Source organism: Herpailurus yagouaroundi, unplaced genomic scaffold (assembly GCF_014898765.1).
Source record: "Herpailurus yagouaroundi ecotype Mexico unplaced genomic scaffold, PumYag 77, whole genome shotgun sequence".
Classification (NCBI taxonomy): Eukaryota; Metazoa; Chordata; class Mammalia; order Carnivora; family Felidae; genus Herpailurus; species Herpailurus yagouaroundi.
Genome location: NW_024412388.1, coordinates 52,545,652 through 52,564,336, shown reverse-complemented (window position 1 = coordinate 52,564,336; position 18,685 = coordinate 52,545,652). Strand labels below are relative to the sequence as shown.

General features: G+C 35.2%; 1 protein-coding gene across 10 annotated transcripts in view; it reads left to right on the top strand.

Annotated features, from left to right (window-relative positions):
* Positions 1 to 18,685, top strand: part of ITGB3BP (integrin subunit beta 3 binding protein) — a 73,519-nt gene that overhangs the window by 15,047 nt on the left and 39,787 nt on the right. For 6 of the 10 annotated variants that reach the window (XR_005788619.1, XR_005788618.1, XR_005788617.1 and 3 more), the window contains exons 1-3: positions 4,704 to 4,816; positions 7,029 to 7,071; positions 17,583 to 17,718. Coding sequence is in view for 6 of the 10 variants with exons in the window: in XM_040470483.1 (XP_040326417.1) it covers positions 4,800 to 4,816; positions 7,029 to 7,071; positions 17,583 to 17,718 (196 nt within the window). In the remaining 4 variants the exon portion in view is untranslated. Of the gene's footprint in view, positions 1 to 4,703; positions 4,817 to 7,028; positions 7,072 to 14,602; positions 14,801 to 17,582; positions 17,719 to 18,685 lie in introns of those variants that run through there. The other 4 variants (XR_005788616.1, XM_040470478.1, XM_040470481.1 and 1 more) reach the window with 3 other exon arrangements.

Here is an 18,685-nt window from a genome sequence, read left to right as displayed (position 1 = left end):
TCTCTCTCTCCCTCCCTCCCTCCCTCCCTCCCTCCCTCCCTCCCCCCTTTCCTGCCCCTCCCCTGCTCATGCTTTCTTTCTCTTTCAAAAACAAATAAATAAACACTTTAAAAATAAATAAAATTGTCAAAACTGAATGGGGGGGGTGCATGGGTGGCTCAGTCTGTTGAGTGTCCGACTCTTGATTTCAGCTCAGGTCATGATCCCAGGATTGTGGGATTGAGCCCCTCATTGGGATCCACCTGAGTGTGGAACCTGTTTAAGATTCTCTCTCTTCCCTGCTCCCCCCCCCGCCCCCCGCCTATTGCATGTCTGTGCTCTTTCTATATCTAAAATTAAAATAAATAAATAAAAACTGAATGGGATACCTGTTTGGATTAGTATTTTGAAGCTTCTGAAAGTTATTGGGAATCTAAAATTGCCTCTCTGCAAAATACAGTTTCTAAATGAGGCAAACAAACAAAGAGAGAAACAAAGGCTTCTAAAGCCTCTTTTCTGCCTTCCCCATCTTCTTTGACTCTGAACATGTGGCAGCTGTCCTGTGCTCAGGTTCCACCTCTGATGCCATTTTTCTTTCACCATCCCCACCTCATCTATTGTTCCCCCATGGTAATCCTTTCACCAAACTTCCCTTTTCCTCTGAACCTCCCCACCCCCTACTCTCTGGGACCTATTAAAACCTGCCCCTTTATTTATTAAAAAAAAAATTTTTTTTTTAGTTTATTTATTTGGAGAGAGAGCAAGCCTGAGGGTGGGGGGCAACTCTAGGTTAATGTAAGCTTAGGCTGAACTAAGCTATTATATTTGTTAGGTTAGGTGTATTAATTGCATTTTCAACTTGAGATACATTCAACTTAGATGGGTTTATCAGGGCATAACCTACTATAAGTCAAGAAAGGTTTATATATATGTATAGAGAGAGAATGATTAAAACAAATAGGACAAAATGTAAATAAGTGACAAGTCTGGGTAAAGGATAACAAGAACTCTTCTTCCTAGACTTTTTTTGTTTAAAATTAGGTAAAAATTAAAAGTTCCCCACAAAAACCTCATCAAGTTGTTTTTAAACACACACACACAGGCACACCAATGGGTGGATTAAACAGTAAATTAGATACAATTGAAGAAAGAATTAGACAACTGAAAGAAAGATCTGAAGAAATTGCCCAAATTCACTATACAGGCAAGAAATCTAAGAAATAAGAGTTTAGAGATATGGGAAATGTAACTAGAAAGTCTAAAATTACTTCTAGATGAAGTATATAAAGGAAGAATGAAGGAAAGTCAATATTTGAAGAGATTATGGTTTAGATTTTTCCAGAACTCTTAAGACAGATCCATACAAGAGACTACCTTAGAGATAAGACTGTCAATATGACATCTTTTAGGAACCTGTATTTAACTACCTTAAACAGGATTGAAGAATCATAAACAATTAAAGGACTTAAATATTTGAGATTGAAGCTTTAAGTTCAAAATAAATACAGTGAATTAAATCATTATATAACTCTTTTGTGCCCATCACTGCGTCAGGCTTTGGGGATTCAAATATGAACAGATACTGTGTTTGCTAGGAATTTTAATTTTTGAGAAGGATAGTTTAACAAGAATGTTTAACCTACCAGTTACCAGAGAGGTGCTAGTACAGGGAGAAAAGACAAACATAGAAATGGACTATTTCAACATGATAAGCTTAGTGAGAGGAACTGCTATAGTGCTGTAGAGTAGAAAGGTCCTTAATGCAAAGTGGACAGTGTCAGGGAAAACTTAGAGATGATTGTGCTAGAATCTCAGGGGAAGGGTAGACATCAATGTGTCATTAAGTTTTATGCTGTAACATATAATACATACAAAAATATTAAAAGATTACCCATTTTCCATATTTAATTCTGGTAAACCTATTTGGCCCCTTTCAATAGATTTTAAAAGGATTAAACTTATGTCCTTTATATGTATGTATGTGTGGTAATACACACATATCTGTATATGTTTCTCACAAGCAGAAATAGTAATGAATATTTTATTAATGTTCATTTCTGAGAATACTCATTTAAGAATGAAGTTATGGCGTTTCTCACTTTATTTAGCTCAATAACGATCTCATCTCTATTTATCTTCTGGGATCAATATTCCCGTATATATCCTTTTACTTTTGTAAGAATTCTTTAGCTAATTCACTATTAATCTTTTAATAAGGAAGATGTTGACACACACACACACAAATATGTCGCCCAATAACTGGTTATGGTTTTGACCCGTTATTCATGAAGGATACAGAATTAATCATTTATTTAGGTGCTCTCACATAGTGACCATATTTCTACATGTAATAGAGTAATATTTCCCTCTGCTCACCCATATGTGATAGTGAATTATTGTATCACCACCATGAATGTTGAACACAAAAGAACACAGGCCTGAATGAAAGGAATAATATAAAAAGGATATAGGAGATTCTTCTCCCTTCTTTTTTCATTCTCATATATAGAATGGAAAATAAATCATTTCACATATATCAATTTACACCAAAGGAGTCACATGGGATGTGAATTTGGCCAATGCCTTTCATCAAAAGATTTCTAAGCATCTCATAAGCATACTCAATAATCCTTTAAATGCTCTTGCAATATTATCATCACATTATAGTGAGAAGTAAATGGAAGCACTGGCATAGTAAGAGATATTTTTATCTTCCATTCAGAAATTTCCTACTAGTTTACAGGCCAGTATTATTATCAACTTTATGAAGCTTAGTGAGATTATGTGATTTGCCCAAACTTAGGGGAGGAATTTGGCATACCATCAAGTCTCTCTGAGTCTTATCTGCTTTACTATCTCTCTCCCCACACATACAATCTCTCAGCTCTGCTACTCAAAATGTCATTTAGTGTTTTAAAGAGAAGCTCAGAGCATGTAATTTTGTGTTTTTGAGGTGTCATTCCTGGTTCTTAATTAGAAATCAAATGAAAGTTCATATTTTCTAGAGTAATTTCTTTAATATTGTCACCAGTGTTAGTAATGTATAATGAAACTCTCGGGGCGCCTGGGTGGCGCAGTCGGTTAAGCGTCCGACTTCAGCCAGGTCACGATCTCGCGGTCCGTGGGTTCGAGCCCCGCGTCAGGCTCTGGGCTGATGGCTCAGAGCCTGGAGCCTGTTTCCGATTCTGTGTCTCCCTCTCTCTCTGCCCCTCCCCCGTTCATGCTGTGTCTCTCTCTGTCCCAAAAATAAATAAACGTTGAAAAAAAAATTAAAAAAAAAAAAAAGAAACTCTGCTTGTTCTTTTCTGACAGAATCAGATAATCCTATTCAGGATACTATCATGTGATAAATTAAATAAAATAGGGGAGGATAGTTTTAGTAATATGACTGATCCTACAAACATAGTTACTTTCTATTTCTCTTCATATGAAATTGCCTGTCAAATGTATTTATCTTTCCTAAATGCTGAAGAGCAAAATGCCGGTAGCAACCAGCATAAATTATGGGCATAGGTATAAATTTGGGTTAGATTGAAAGTAGAAAGTAACCTGCAGAGGTTATAAGCAGGGGAAGAAACTAGGATACAGTAGATAGGTGCCCATTTTAAAAAGTATTTTTAAACTGTGGTAAAATATACATAACAAAATTTACTGTTTTTTTACTCTGTTTTTGTAAAGTTTACTATTTTAAATTATTAAGTGTACAGGTCGGTGGCATTCAGTATATTCACATGTGCAACTATCACTGTCATGTATCTCTAAAATGTTTTCCATCTTGCAAAACTGAAACTTTATACCCATAAAACAGTAACTCCCTATTCACCCTTCCTCCCAACCCCAGGCAACCATGCTCTATTTTCTGTGTTTATGAATTTGACTACTTTAAGCACCTGAGTGGAATCATATAGTATTTGTCCTTTTGTGATTGACTTATTTCACTTAGTATAAGGTCTTTAAGGTTCATCTATGTTGTAGCATATGTCAGAATTTCTTCCTTTTTAAGGCTGCCTAATATTCCATTGTATATCTGTGGTACATTTTGTTTACTCATTCATCTGTTAATGGACACTTGCATTGCTTTCACATTTTGACTATTGGAAATAATGCTGCTATGAACATGCGTGTACAAATACCTGTTTGTGTCTCTGCTTTCAATTCTGTTGGCTATGTACCCAGAAGTGGAATTGCTGAATCATATGGCAATTCTACATTTAATTTTTTGAGGGACTGCTAGACTGTTTTCCACAGCAGCATTTTACAGTCCTGCTAGCAGTGCACAAACATTCCAGTTCTCCATACCGTAGCCAACAATTTCTGGGGGGTTTTCTGGGCTTTTGATAGTAGACATCCTAATGGTTGTGAATGGTATCTCACTGTGGCTCTGATTCGCATTTTCCTAATATTAGGGATGTTGAACATTTTTTCATGTTTATTGGCCAGTTGTATATCTTCCTTGGAGAAATGTCTGTTTGATCATTTGCCTTTTTGGGGGGTGTCATTTTTTTAAACCAATGTAGTAACCACAAAAGCTGCTTATAACTTTATAGAAGTCCCAGAGATATATCACTTTTATTTATTTATTTTTATTTTTTTAACGTTTATTTATTTTTGAGACAGAGAGAGACAGCATGAACAGGGGAGGGGCAGAGAGAGAGAGAGAGAGACAGAATCTGAACCGGGCTCCAGGCTCTGAGCTGTCAGCACAGAGCCTGACGCAGGGCTTGAACTCACGGACCGTGAGATCATGACCTGAGCCGAAGTCGAATGCTTAACCCACTGAGCCACCCAGGTGCCCCGAGATATATCACTTTTAATTGCCAATGAATACTGGTGGCAAGTGAGTAAATACTTTAGGAAAATATTGCTTCCATATATCTAATCGACTTTTGTATGTTCTTCCTTTATAATATGCTTCAACCATCTCTTCCTCTATGTTGCTATTAACATCATCCTTTTACACCTAACATAATTTCATGCTTAGCTACAGTTGTGGATAAAAGAGCGGTTAAAAAAAAAGGGTAAAACATGCTTAATTTAATAATATATTTTGTCAGTGGGCCCAATTCTAATAGAATAGTAAAGGTAGATTGTCATAAAATCCTCTGGTAGGTTTGCTGTTCTTTACCTCTTCTTTAACTCCTCCCCTTCAATTCAACAAAGATTTATTATGCACAGGATCTGAGATCTGCGTTTCTTCCCTTCAAGCTGTGTGATAGCGGGCATGTCACACCACCTCTTCCTTATTGGATGAACTGAGTGATTTTTTAGCCTTCTTTTCATGATTCATGCAAATATTACCAGCTGTTGGTTTGGATTCCTGAATTATCTGAAAGCCATATCATCCACAATAAGTTATGTTTTTAGAGTTATTATAGAAAATAACAGTCTAACTTTTCTTATTTGCTTTTATGTATTTCCTTGGGCCTTTAGATCAACACTAGCAACTAAACTGGAAACCTTTTAAATCCAAACATTAGTTACTTTCTGTAAGAATTAATCATCAGTGTTAAAGCAATAATATTTTGAAAGTTAATATCAGGGTAGGGTTTGTTTCCTTCTAATAAGCAGTATTACACCTTAGTATTTAAAAACAAAGGATAGTTAGCTAAAATTTAAATTAAAAATTAAAAAAAACCAAAGGATAAAAAATGCTGTGCTATGTATTTTAAGTTTTGAACTCTACTTCTGAAATTTTATAAAATACTAAAACATCTCACACACCTGAATAGGGTACTACATATTCCAAAACTACACACACACACACACACACACACACACACACTTTTTTGGATCATCTGCCATTTTTATTTGTTCATAGCTCTAGTCTCTTCCTGCTTCATTGAAAATTCACATTAAATTGATTTCAGGTGGACTTCTAAAAGATACAAGTAAATTTTCAAAGTGATTTAATCAATTCCAAATAATGTTATGCGCTAAGCTAATGTAGGTATAATAGCAAAATTAAGTGATAGATTAAATTTTTGTATTTAATATTTGCTACTCCATAGTGTTTGTAAATTGTCCATCTCTTCTATTTTTTTTCTTGTTCTTGTCACTTGTTTGAAAGTCAATAAAAAAAACACCTCAATAGTCACTTATTTAAGAATAGTCATTTTCTAAGATGTAAGATTTTTGTTTTTTATAATTCAAATTTTACCATACAATCCTTTTTTTTGCTTTATGCTCAAATTCTCTAATATTTTAGATAACGTAATTTCTGTTTCTCAGGGTTCAAAGTACTTTTAACGCTGCATTTGTCACTGGGAAAACTGGTTTTAATTTATATTGACCTTTTTCTCCTTTGAGCATTTAGTCTGCATTCAATAAAATGTTGATGACTGCTCTTTAGAAGACAGCTGTACGAAATAAAGTATTATAAATATTCAGCTTTCCTTTCTAAGCATTGTCACCAACAGCTGGGCATCCAGTTTAGCAGAACAGATTTTGCACAGAGAGAGCCTGGCATGTTCCTGAATCAGTTTAGTGAGAGAGACAAAAAATAGTTTCTTATGGATTGGGGACTTATAAAGACATAGAGCATCTGTTCCTCAGTTAAGTCATAGTCTGGTAGCACTGAATCATGTTTAAAGCTAGAATAATGGGCAAAACTTTTTTCACCTTGTTCATACCTTTATTTTAATACCTAGTACATTATTTCTGCAAATAATATACTTTCAACATCTCCATTAAGGGTGTATAAATTATTTTGTCCTTATGTATAATTTCTCAGTAGTGGTATTTTAAAACAAACAGATTAATTTTTACTGAAATTATTTCATAATATGACTTTAATGCTTGAATTGTACAATAGTACATGTGTGTAGAACCATATATAAAAATCCATTTAAATATTTCATTACAATTCCATATTGAAATATGCTATTAAAAAACCCAGTTTCATAGCCATGAAAATTGCTTTGCTTTCATCATATGGTATTCTGCTTTAGTTGGCAAAGTAACTCAGAATCTTTGTTTATATTTATTACTCTTAAATATTTGGCTACTTAAAGCATGTAAATCTAAGATTTCTTTAAATATTTTGTTTGCAGTGTTAAGAGATCACTGAAATTGGATCACCTCTTAGAAGCAAAAGTAAGTACTTGTGAGTTTGTAATTGCATAACAAGAATGTATTTTTAATTTTTTGACAGCAAATTTACCTTAATAAATAGAAAATTTTTCAAAAAAACATTGTGACATAATTGGGATTGGTACACCATTTTCTATATAAAATATTGTTGGTAAATCCAGTGTATTGAAGTTCCTGGCCAGAATAGGGTTTTAATTTAAGAGGCAAATTATTTAGAAACCTTGATGAGATAATTCAGTAGAAATTAATTTACTGTTTGTGGAAAAAGATATTCTGCCTTTAAATGCGCAAGAAACAATATGGAACAATGGCAGTGCTTTAATCTGCATTCTATAATCTGCTAAATTGAAATAAAAACATTAACAGCATTTTTACATCAAAAATGTAATTACCTCCCTCAGCTATGCTAGCATAATTAAACAATAAAATACTAACACTGTAATAAATTTCACCATGGTTGTCACAATAAAAATAAAATTGTACTGTTGCTATTACTTTTTGTAAATCTAGTCATAGTACATTTCCCAGTGCCAGCATATCATGACATATGTTGGTTTATTATCTTTTCATACCAACTATGGAGCTAGATACAAATACTAATACTGAGATACTAATGGCCTCAGTAATCTTAAATGCAAGTAAATTGATGAGAAAGTAAATTGAAACAAATAGCTAGTCAATAAATGGCACCCCTACAAAATCCCATATGAGAGTGCCACTTTAAGAAATGGATGTTATATGGAATTTCTCTTTGGAATACTAACTGATATTTAACAATTTACCATTTTTAAAACTTCCTAGATGCTTTTTTAAAAAATTTAAACAAAAGTGGCAATATAATGCAATGCCACTAAAAAAATCATTAGCAGTGTAATTAGCAATTTAGAGTACCATTATCCAACTTGTTCTGTACAGAATGCAGCTGTGACTGTAATTCTGCATCTGTTTCTTTGGTCAGAATGGTATTTTGGTAGACGAGTAGTCCAGCTTGAAATGAAATACTGTTCTTTCCTATCCCCAAACCATTATTTGGAATATGGTAACGTTATTTGAATAGCAAAGAATAGCCATTTAGGAATTCATCCTTTTTATGAAGTACAATTGTCACCATGGCAGGCTTTCTATCCATTTTTACTCCAGATTAGGATGTGTCAAGGTAGACAGCACCACAGCTAATATCCTGTATTACAAAAATACATTGTTATGTTTGGCCCAATTCTATACCTTTAAACCAAAGGGACTTAGCTAGCTTGACTTAGCTTGGTATCACATGGCCACCACTTGCTAAATGCAGGTTCCTAGCATCTAATTTGGGCCTTTCTTCAACATTTCTCTTCTATTTTCTGACCTATTTCTGGTAATTTCTGCATTTGTACTCTTGCCTCATCATTTGCAGCTCTGTTTGCATGTTAGAATGGACAGCTTTTGCTCTGGTGCTAAGTCTAGCTAGGATTCTACCTTTAGCTACATTTATGCTTCCATCCACTCCACTCTGCCCTAGAGCAGCCTGGCTCCACAAATCTACCCACAAGTCAGTGATCCTACTGAGGCTGCCTTTGCCCATGCAAAGGAAAATCAGACATTTAAGACTTACACCTGTAATTCTAAGAGTACCTAATTGCTATAAAACTACAGAGGAACTAGTAGTAACTTTATGGTCATTTTGCCTTACCAGTATGATACTGAAGGAAGAAGACTGGTATCCACAGAAAGGAGATGACTCTTATATACCAGTTGCTTAAAGTGGAGCCTACTCATTCTAATCTACTGCTGTTTCCTCTCTCAGAGATGTTCAGAACTCCCAAATCCCATTGTTCCTAAAGCAGCTACAGCCCTTCATGGAGATTAATGCTCCATCATGTTAGGACAAATCTGCAAAAGTCATTTTCCTTATGAGTCTCCTAATGGGGAAAACAGAGGTGTGAATCATACCCTGTGACCTTCCTTTAAAATCTAGAATGTATACTGTAAGTACCATGATTTGCTGGACCTTTCAAATTATTGATGGTTAGTGAGGAGTAAAGACGGTTCCAGTTTATCATTACCTACAGTATTTGAGCTGCTCATATTGCCCTCCTAGCACTGTTTCTAGACGGATTTTCGGAAATAAAGATGAATTATTTATTACAAGCTGCTGCTAATCGCAGTTCAGATGAATTTGTAGGGACAACTGGCCGCCTGGTCATATACCTAGTCTCATTCAGGCCACCTCAGAGAAGGAGTGGAATAAATAGATTGTAGAGATGGGAAGAGAAGGAATAACACGGCCTACCAAGGCCAACTCAGTAGGCTTGCTGCTAGAAGGAATAACAGTGCAAGTTTGGGGGGAGGTTTGTTAATTTAGACATGGGTGCCCAAGCTAGATTACTCTGTTACTATTGATTGGTAGAACACTGCTAAGTCTCATTATTCCTAGCACCTAAACTTGTCTTATCTCTCTGAGACAAGGTTTCTGCTGACTCCTGAAATTAGAAAAAACTTTGAATTTCAGGGCAGTAAGAGATTTTATAGCTCACAGTCTGCAGTCTTACTGAACTGGTTCAAATCTACTTTCTTCTCTCCCTCCCTCCCTCTCCAAGCTGAGCGTGGAGATTCTCTCTCTCCCTCTCCCTCTGCCCGTCCCCTGCTTGCACACATACTAGTGTGCTCACACACTCTCTCTCTTAAAATAAATAAAACTTTTAAAAAAATCAGGATCCAAACAAGTTTTATACATTGTAATGTTTCTTATAGATCTTAAGTATTTTTAAATCTTGTTAAACTTCACCTTCTTTTTTTTTTTTTTTGTACAGTAATTTATTTTGAAAAAACTGACGTATGTGTTTTATAAGCATATTCCACATTCTGGAGTTAGTTGATTCTTTTCTTGTAGTGTCCTTCAAATGATTTCTCTATTCTTCATATTTCCTGTAAAACTTGCAGTTAAAGTTGGAGTCTTGATTAGATTCTGGTTCAAATTTTTTATAAGAATAGTTCATCAATAATCTATGTACTTCCTATTTGCATCCCCTCAGGAGCACAAAATGATCTGATTATTGGGTTCAGGGGTTATCAGCCTGGTCTACCCATAATAAAATTCGCCATTAATCTGTCTTCTAATGTTTTTTTGTTGCTGTTGTTGTTGAGATGATCATGTGGGTTTTTTCCCCTTTATTCCATTAATATGATGTATTACATTGATTGGTTTAAATCAATTTTGTTTTCACAGGCAAAATCCAACTTGGTCATAATGTGTAATTCTTTTTATTCACGTCTTGTTTCAGTTTGCCAGTATGTTGAGGATTTTGGCATCTATATTCACAAGGGATATTGGTCTATAGTTTTCTTTTCTTGTGATATATTTGCCTGGTTCTGATATCAGAGTAATTCTGGCCTCATAGGATGAGTTATAAACTGTTCCCTATTTTTGGAGAGAGTTTGAGAAGAATTGATATCAATTCATCTTTAAATATTGGTAGAATTTAGCAGTGAAGCTCTCTGGTCCTGGACTTTTCTTTGTTAGAAGCTTTTTGAATATTGATCCAATCATTTGATCCATCAACTTGCTGTTGATGTATTCTGATTTTCCATTTCTTTATGATTTAGTCTTGCTAAGTTGTGTATTTCTGGGAATTTGTCCATTTCATCTAGGTTATCTAATTTGTGGACATAACGTTGTTTATAGTACTCCCTTAACTCCTTTTATTTCTCCAAGATTGATTTTAATATCTCCCCTTCATTCCTGATTTTAGTAATTCTAATCTTCTTTTTTTCTTTTTTTTTTCTTTCTTGGTCAGTCTAGCTAGTTTTGTTGTCTCTTCAAAGAACCAATTTTTGGATTCGTTGACCTTCACTATCTTCTTATTGTCTATTTCACTTGTTTTCTTTTTAATATTAATATTTATTACTTCTTTTCTTCTGCTTCCTTTGGGTTTAATTTGCTCTTTTTCTAGTTCCTGAAGGTAGAAGTTTGGGTTATTGATTTGAGAGTTTCTTTCTTTCTTCCTTCCTTCCTTCCTTCCTTCCTTCCTTCCTTCCTTCCTTCCTGTTTTTTAAGTAATCTCTATGCCTAACATGGGCCTCAAACACACAACCTCAAGATCACACGACCTCAAGAGTTGCATGCTCTACCAACTGAGCCAGCCAACTACCCCAGCTTCTTTCTTTCGTAGTGTAGCTGTTTAAATTTCCCTCTGACTCTGAATACTGCTTTCTCTGCATCCCATAAGTTCACATAGGTTTAAAACAACAACAACAACAACACATAAGTTATTTATTTTGAGAGAGGGGAGCAGGGGAGGGGTGGGGGGGAGGAGAGAGAGAGACAGAGAGAATGAATCCCAAGCAGGCTCTGCACTATGAGTGCAGAGCCTGATGTAGGCCTCAAACACAAATCATGAGATCATGACTTGAACTGAAGTTGGACACTTAACTGACTGAGCCACTCAGGCGCCCCTGCATCCCGTAAGTTTTTATATACACTGTATTTCATTTTTGTTCTTCTCAATGTGTTTTCTAATTTCCCTTTGGATTGGTTATTTAGGAGTGTGTTGTTTAATTTCCACATATTTTTGTATTTTCCAAATATTCTTGTTATGAATTTCTAATTTAATTCCATTGTGATCAGAGAACATTCTTTACATGATTTCAGTCTTTTTAAATTTACTAAGATTTGTTTTATGGTCTAACATATCTTCTGTCTTTGCAGATGTTACATGTGCACTTGAGAAGGGTGTATATTCCACTGTTGTTGGATGGAGAGTTCTATAGATGTCTGCTAGGTCGAGTTTGTATATAGTCTTGTTCAGGGCTTCTGTTTTCTTGCTGATTTTCTGTCTAGTGGGTCTATCTGTTATTGAAAGTGGTACTATAGTTGGATTTTCTATTTTTCCTTTCAATTCTGCCGGTTGTTGCTTCTTATATTTGGAACTCTCTTGTTAGACAAGTGTGTGTGTTGGGGGGGGGGGGGACAATAATTGTTGTATGTTCTTTAGTGTTTTTTTTTGAGCACCAATAAGTCTTTATTTGTTCATTGTGTTTGTTTGGGGGAAAGAGGAATGGTAAAGGATCAGCATATAGCAAAAGTATAGTGGAAAGGAAAGGAAGTACCCAGTACAGCAAAATCAACCATCGAATAAACACACCCTGGTAATGGGGTCACCAAAGCCCACAGGAGCACAGTCTTCTGCTGTTCAGTAATGAGAGGAAGATATCAAGGAAAGAACAGATAGGTATACAAAGGAGTACCATTCAGCAATCAAAAGGAACACACTATAACCCCATACAATAATGTATATGATCTTAAAAACATGTTGAACAAAAGAAACCAAAGACAAAAGTTACATACTTAATTTATATGAAGTTCAAGAATAGGTAGAAGTATCTGGGATTAAGGAATGAGAAAGTGGTTCTGGGCTAGGGAGTGGAAATTGAGTGGACAGGTATACAAGGAAATCTAAGATGGTGAAATGTCTATCTTGGATGATACTTGCATCGGAGTATACAATTATCAGAACTCATTAAGCTGAAAACTTAAACTCTGTGCATTTTAATTATGTAAATCATACTTCAATAAACAGACAAAAATATATTTGAGGTGAAATTCACTTTATATTCTGAAGAATATGAGGATTTATGAAGGAATGATGGGAAACAGCCTTGAAAATATTTCATTAAAATCTTCTTGAGGATTATAGTGCAAAAGAATATCAGAACAGTATTATCTTTAATATTAAAATTAATATTTTAGGGGCACCTGGGTGGCTCAGTTGGTTAAGCGTCCAACTTCAACTCAGGTCATGATCTCACAGTGTGTGAGTTTGAGCCCCACGTCAGGCTCTGTGCTGACAGCTCGGAGCCTGGACCCTGCTTTGGATTCTGTGTCTCCCTCTCCCTCTGCCCCTCCCCTGCTCACGCTCTGACTCTCTCTTTCAATAATAAATAAACATTAAAAAAATTTTTTTTAATTAATATTTTAACGTTTTTAAATTGTAGAACAATAATGAACACAAATAGAAACTCCAGTGTATTACCTTTTTTAGCCAATGTTTTATTTTTCCTATTAAAATATTTTTGAGTTTATTTTGAGAGAGACAGTGTGAGTGGGGGAGGGGCAGAAAGAGAGAATGCCAAGCAGTCTCTGCACTGCCAGCACAGAGTCCAATGTGGGGCTCGAACCCACAAAGCCAACCATGAAGCCAAACCTGAGCCAAAACCGAGAGTCAGATGCTTAACCGACTGAGCTACCCAGGCACCCCTCCTATTAAATTTTTTTTTATCAAAATAAAATTAACTATTATGAAATCCACAGATGTTGAGTGGACAATCCAGTGAGTTTTGACAAATGTATACCCCTGTGTGTCAGACATCCAATCAAGAAATAGAATGTTTCCATCACCACAGATCTAATATATTGGTTATATTCTTTCCCTGCTGTCCCTGGAAGATTATGGAGGTTAGTGCCAAATGCTTTGGTTTTCATAACTACTATGACAAATAACAACAAAACCCCAACATTATTAGAACCATTAAGGATGATAATTGTGGCAGCTGATAAGAAGTTAGTTGATCTCTGTGACTGTTCTAGGAACCCTAGGCCCAAATTGTGAAAAGTCCCTGAGAGAGCTAGTATTTAGAGTGTTTTAATATAAATTCCATAATAGTACTAGTAATGCATAATAATGTCTTAGGTGTGACATTCCTATGACCTAATTAACCAGTGTAAGGTTATAAAGAATTACCTCCCTTTAATTGCCCTAATTTTTCTTTTGTTTCTGGTTGCCCACATACCTACAGTACCTGGGTTTTAAATATTTCGCCGATAGGATAGGCTAGTAGTTCATAGTAATAATAGCAGATCCTTTCCATCATATTTCATCCTAAAAGAACCCTTAGTTAGTACTTTCCAGATGGTTTATAATAGGTAAAAATCAATGAAATGCAGGCACCTTTTTGGTAGACTATGCTTTAAACAAAGTGACAAAGCAAGTTACAATTTGTGAAAGATATTGAAGGAGAATGTCATATATTTGAAATTATGAAGTGAACATTCATTTTTTTTTTTTTTTGGACAGAAAAATCAATGCCCAAATTTTAGTTTTGCTAACATACAAGGTTTGACCTCTTTACAAAGGGTACAGCGGTATTTGGGCTGATCATAGAATTTTTTTCTTAATAGTGGTGTGAAATATCTCTAAGGACTCACTAAATATTACAAGCAGTTATAAATTATTATAGAATTGTGACTTATTGATTTCTCTTTCCTTAATTTTATTCACATCCTGAATTCTTTCCCTTCTCTACCTAAATCTAGGCTTCTCACTTTTTCTTTCTTTGTTTTCTACAGGATCTGGTAGCTAGCCCTCCTTATTGCTGAGTGGAAAGAATGCTGAACTTCTCATATAGAAGCTCAGTCTTCCCTGAAATCCCAACCTTCTTAACTGTTCCTGGTGTGGGTTAGGTGGGCTCTAGGATCACTTTTAAGCATCTTCAGGGTTTTAAAGTTAGAGGACCTTGGTAAAACTTTAAGAGGAAAAAAAATCTTAGAGAGGTAAGATTATGCCCTTATGTGTATCCATAGTCAGTTATATAAAAATGTGTTTTTTATTGAAGAATATTTAGTGGGATAGTAGGGGACAGTAGATTTTCGTTTTTCCCTCTTTGTATAGTAATTGTAGACAGACATTTTTCCTTTTAACCAACATAGATGGCCAAAAAAAAAAAAAAAGCAGAAGAGAAGCCTCAGTATTTTAAGGTGAGGGAAAAAAATACACACACACACACACACACACACACACGTATGCACACAAAGACTTATTTTATGAAAGCTAGAAAATGGTTTTCAAGGAGAAATGTATGATCTATAGTTGTAATGTTTAGATATTTGGCAATTGGAAAAAATAATTTTTGGTAAAATAGGAAAACAGATAGACATAAATGTACATTAGGGTAGTGACTTTCATTTCTTGTACATACACAGTGAAATAGTTCTGGGCAATAAATTCTTGGAAAGGTAGGGTAGGATTGGATAAATGTCATAGTTTATGACTGAATACATATAAACAGGTGAAAACTCAAGGTGGAGCGGTAATAATAACCACCTGATAAAGAGACTTAAAACCTTTTCACCTTACAAAAAAGATTGCTTTAGAGTCATAACTTGATATTATAGTTTGATTTTTAAAAAAGGTATTAGTTATATTTGTGGCTACTATGGATACATAAAATAAAGAATGGAATGCCTTTTGTTCCCCCAATACAAAAAAAGTATTTATCATATAAAACCTTAACTGTAAAAAAAAAAAAAAAAACAAAAACTGATGCTATAGACACTGGAACTAATACCAAGATTATTGAAAAAGGTGATACAGCCACTATTTCTGCCATAGTGTCTTAGAAATAAAGAACAGTTGACAATGAAGAATTTTGTAACTATTTCAGGTCAGCTACCAAACAAAAGTTTAATTCTACAATGTTGGCAATATCATAAGCTTTCAGACTTTTTGTTATGCCCCCAATCCAGCCTATGCCATCTGTATCACCTCCAGATTTCAGGTTTTTCGTACCTTTATTTTCACTTATCTAAACTTCACCTTTCTTCCTTACAAGAATCCTTCTGTAAGATTACTGCAGCCCACCTTGACTTTTCCTTTCCTCTCAGTTTTTGGTAACACCTATGCTACTGCTAAGACCTCTTCTCTGCTGTTTGTTCAGAGAACAATTTGTTCTCTTTCTTTGTACACATTAGTTAGTAAGTGCTGGGTGATGAGTAAGCATTACAGAAAACAATTTAAAGGGAATTCAGAAGAACAAGCAGTTAATAGTGTGATAATGGGTGTCGGGAGGAAGTGGATCATAAATGAGGACCTAAACAAAAGAAAGACTAGATCTTGGGGAAGATAAGAAAGAGGGCATTCCAGCTAGATCACAGAATGAGCTGAGGCCCAAATGTGCATAGTCTAAGTGACTGAGACTACAGGGGTCATTTCACATTAGATGAGAACGAATGAACAAATGAATGTATTCAAGGTAGAGTGGCTTAGCCAAGGTTACTGGACTGTTCCTTTTACATCATTCATTCATCCACACATTTTTGAGTTCTAGGGTACAAAGATGAAGAAATGACATTTATTTTCAGGAACTCAAATTCTAATGGGGCAGACAGAAATGTAAACAATTATTAAAATTTACTGTCTCCAGGGGTACCTGAGTGGCTTAGTCCATTTGTGGTAGAGCCCCTCCCTAAGGAATGTGGTAAAAACCTCAAGACAAGGAAGACAGCCTGGATCTGTGCTCATGCGCAACATTCCTCTTGACTCTCTAACATGGACCGCCCAATCGGCCTGTGTGTTATCATATATGGAAGGCAAAGGAGCAAAAATTGTACAAAAGGCAACACACACACACACACACACACACACACACACTCCGCTGCACTCAGGGCTCAGCCTTTTGGAGGTCTTAGCCTGCTGAGCCTGTGTTGGCACAAATAAATCTGCTTCCTGGAAAGAAAAGCCTCAGTATCCCGACACTCTGTGTATGACTGGCCTCAACAAGTTAAACACCCAACCCCTTTGTTTTTAATATAAGGATTATTTTAGGCTGGCTATTTTTTTTTTTAAGTTTATTTGGAGAGTGTGAGGGACAGAGAGAGAGGGGGAGAGAGAATACCAAGCAGGCTCTGCTGTCAGCACAAAGCCCAATGCGGGACTTGACCTCAGGAACCATGAAATCATGAGCTGAGCCAAAATCAAGAGTTGGATGCTTAACCAACTGAGCCACCCAGGCACCCCCAAGCACTCAACTCTTGATCATGAGATTGAGCCCTGCTTCAGGCTCCAGTCCCAGCGTACTTAAGATTCTCTCCCCCTCTTCTCTGTCCCTTCTCTGCATCTCCCCTACTCACATGGGTGCTCTCTCTCTCAAAAATAAAATAAATAAAATTTACTATTGCCAGTAAGAGATATGTGCAAGGTGTATGGGAACACAGAGGAGAAAGCTGCAGAGAGGATTTGCATAGGATAGACCAAATTCTCAAGGCCCTTAAATGCCATACTCAATTGTTTGAACATTATTTTGGTTATCCTTAAGACAAGTCACTGTGTCAGCAAATTTGTGAAGGTTTAAGACAGCACTTATCCTTCCTAGGATTTCCTTGTGGATTTTCGTAAGAGAAACTTATGACAGTTTCCCTGGCCTAGCCCCATAATTATACTTCAGGTCCAGCAGACGGCAAAAGTCAGGATATAATTGGGAGAGTCAGTCATCTCTAAACTGTTTGGAAATACCATCTCAGATGGTAGTAAACTTTTAATATTAAAATTTCATAAATATCAAGTTGAGATGCCCTAATTAGTGTGGAGACCTGAAATAGCTACAAAAGTTGGAAAAATAGTGTTCACTTTGGAGGTGGTAATGGAGTATATTTAAAATCTGAAAGAAAGATCAAGGAAAATCATACTGGTTTGAATTTTGCAAGTTTTAAAAGACATTCTCAACTAAATGTATTTTTGTCTCAAATTAATATTTATTTTCAGTCATTTGATTCTTCAAAAATCCCAAGGAAGAACAGTATTACAACTTACTCTCCAACAACTGGAACTTGTCAAATGAGCCCATTTGCTTCTCCTGCAAGCTCTAAAGAACAAGACCACAAAAGTGAACCATCAAATGGTTAGTTGAACATTCTTTTCCATTTATTGTAATATTTTTCTACTTATTGGCTAAATCAGAATTTTTATTTAATAATATATGGATCTTGCTGCAGCTGATTTTTCTTAAAGAATTCAACATAAAGAAGGCTAGAATATAGGTACTACTTTGGACATAAATGTAAACTTTCTAGGCACTTATTTTAAAATGCTACTGCAGACTTTGTTCCCTTACTGTCCCATCCATTAAACAGAAATTATGGTCTGACTGCCTTCAGCTACTATCAATTACAGTGGTTACAGATACACCCCTTAACAAGCTATCCATCATGTGCATAAATTAAAGGGCATATAATTCAGGTACTGCTGCACTACAGTTTAAGAGAGATACCTCTAAATGTTATTTTTATTCATGTTGTCCATTTAGTTTTATTCACATTTCGTTTATCTTTATATAGCTTGCTTTTATTTATTATATTTCATTCCCTTCTTTTCCTTTACTATTTTAAATGGATTTGCAAAAAAGTTGTAGTTTTCCACTAGAGGATAGCCTAATTTTACTATGAAATTGTTTATTTTGAAATATTGTTAATTTTGGCCATGCATATTTCTTGTTCTCTGGTAGTTTATTGCTAAAATATTTTTTAAAGATATATGAATCTAGATTTCATAGGTTTAATTTTTAATATTACAAAAAGTCATGAATTAGTAACATGTCAAGTTTCTGTAATATAAAATTCTAAGTAGGCTCAAATTTAATAAAATATATTTTAGATGTGCTGTGATTAGCCTAATTCATATTTTATTGTTTAACATTTATTGAGTGCTAAGAATATACTAGAAGCCACACAGAAACAAAGAAATCTCATTTTACCCAATTTGTTGTAATGAAACCTATAATAAGATCTTAAACTTTTGAATGACTTTTATTTTACTTTAATCAAATGCTTTTTATCTTAAAGCTATTACTATTAGGTTTGCTTTCACAA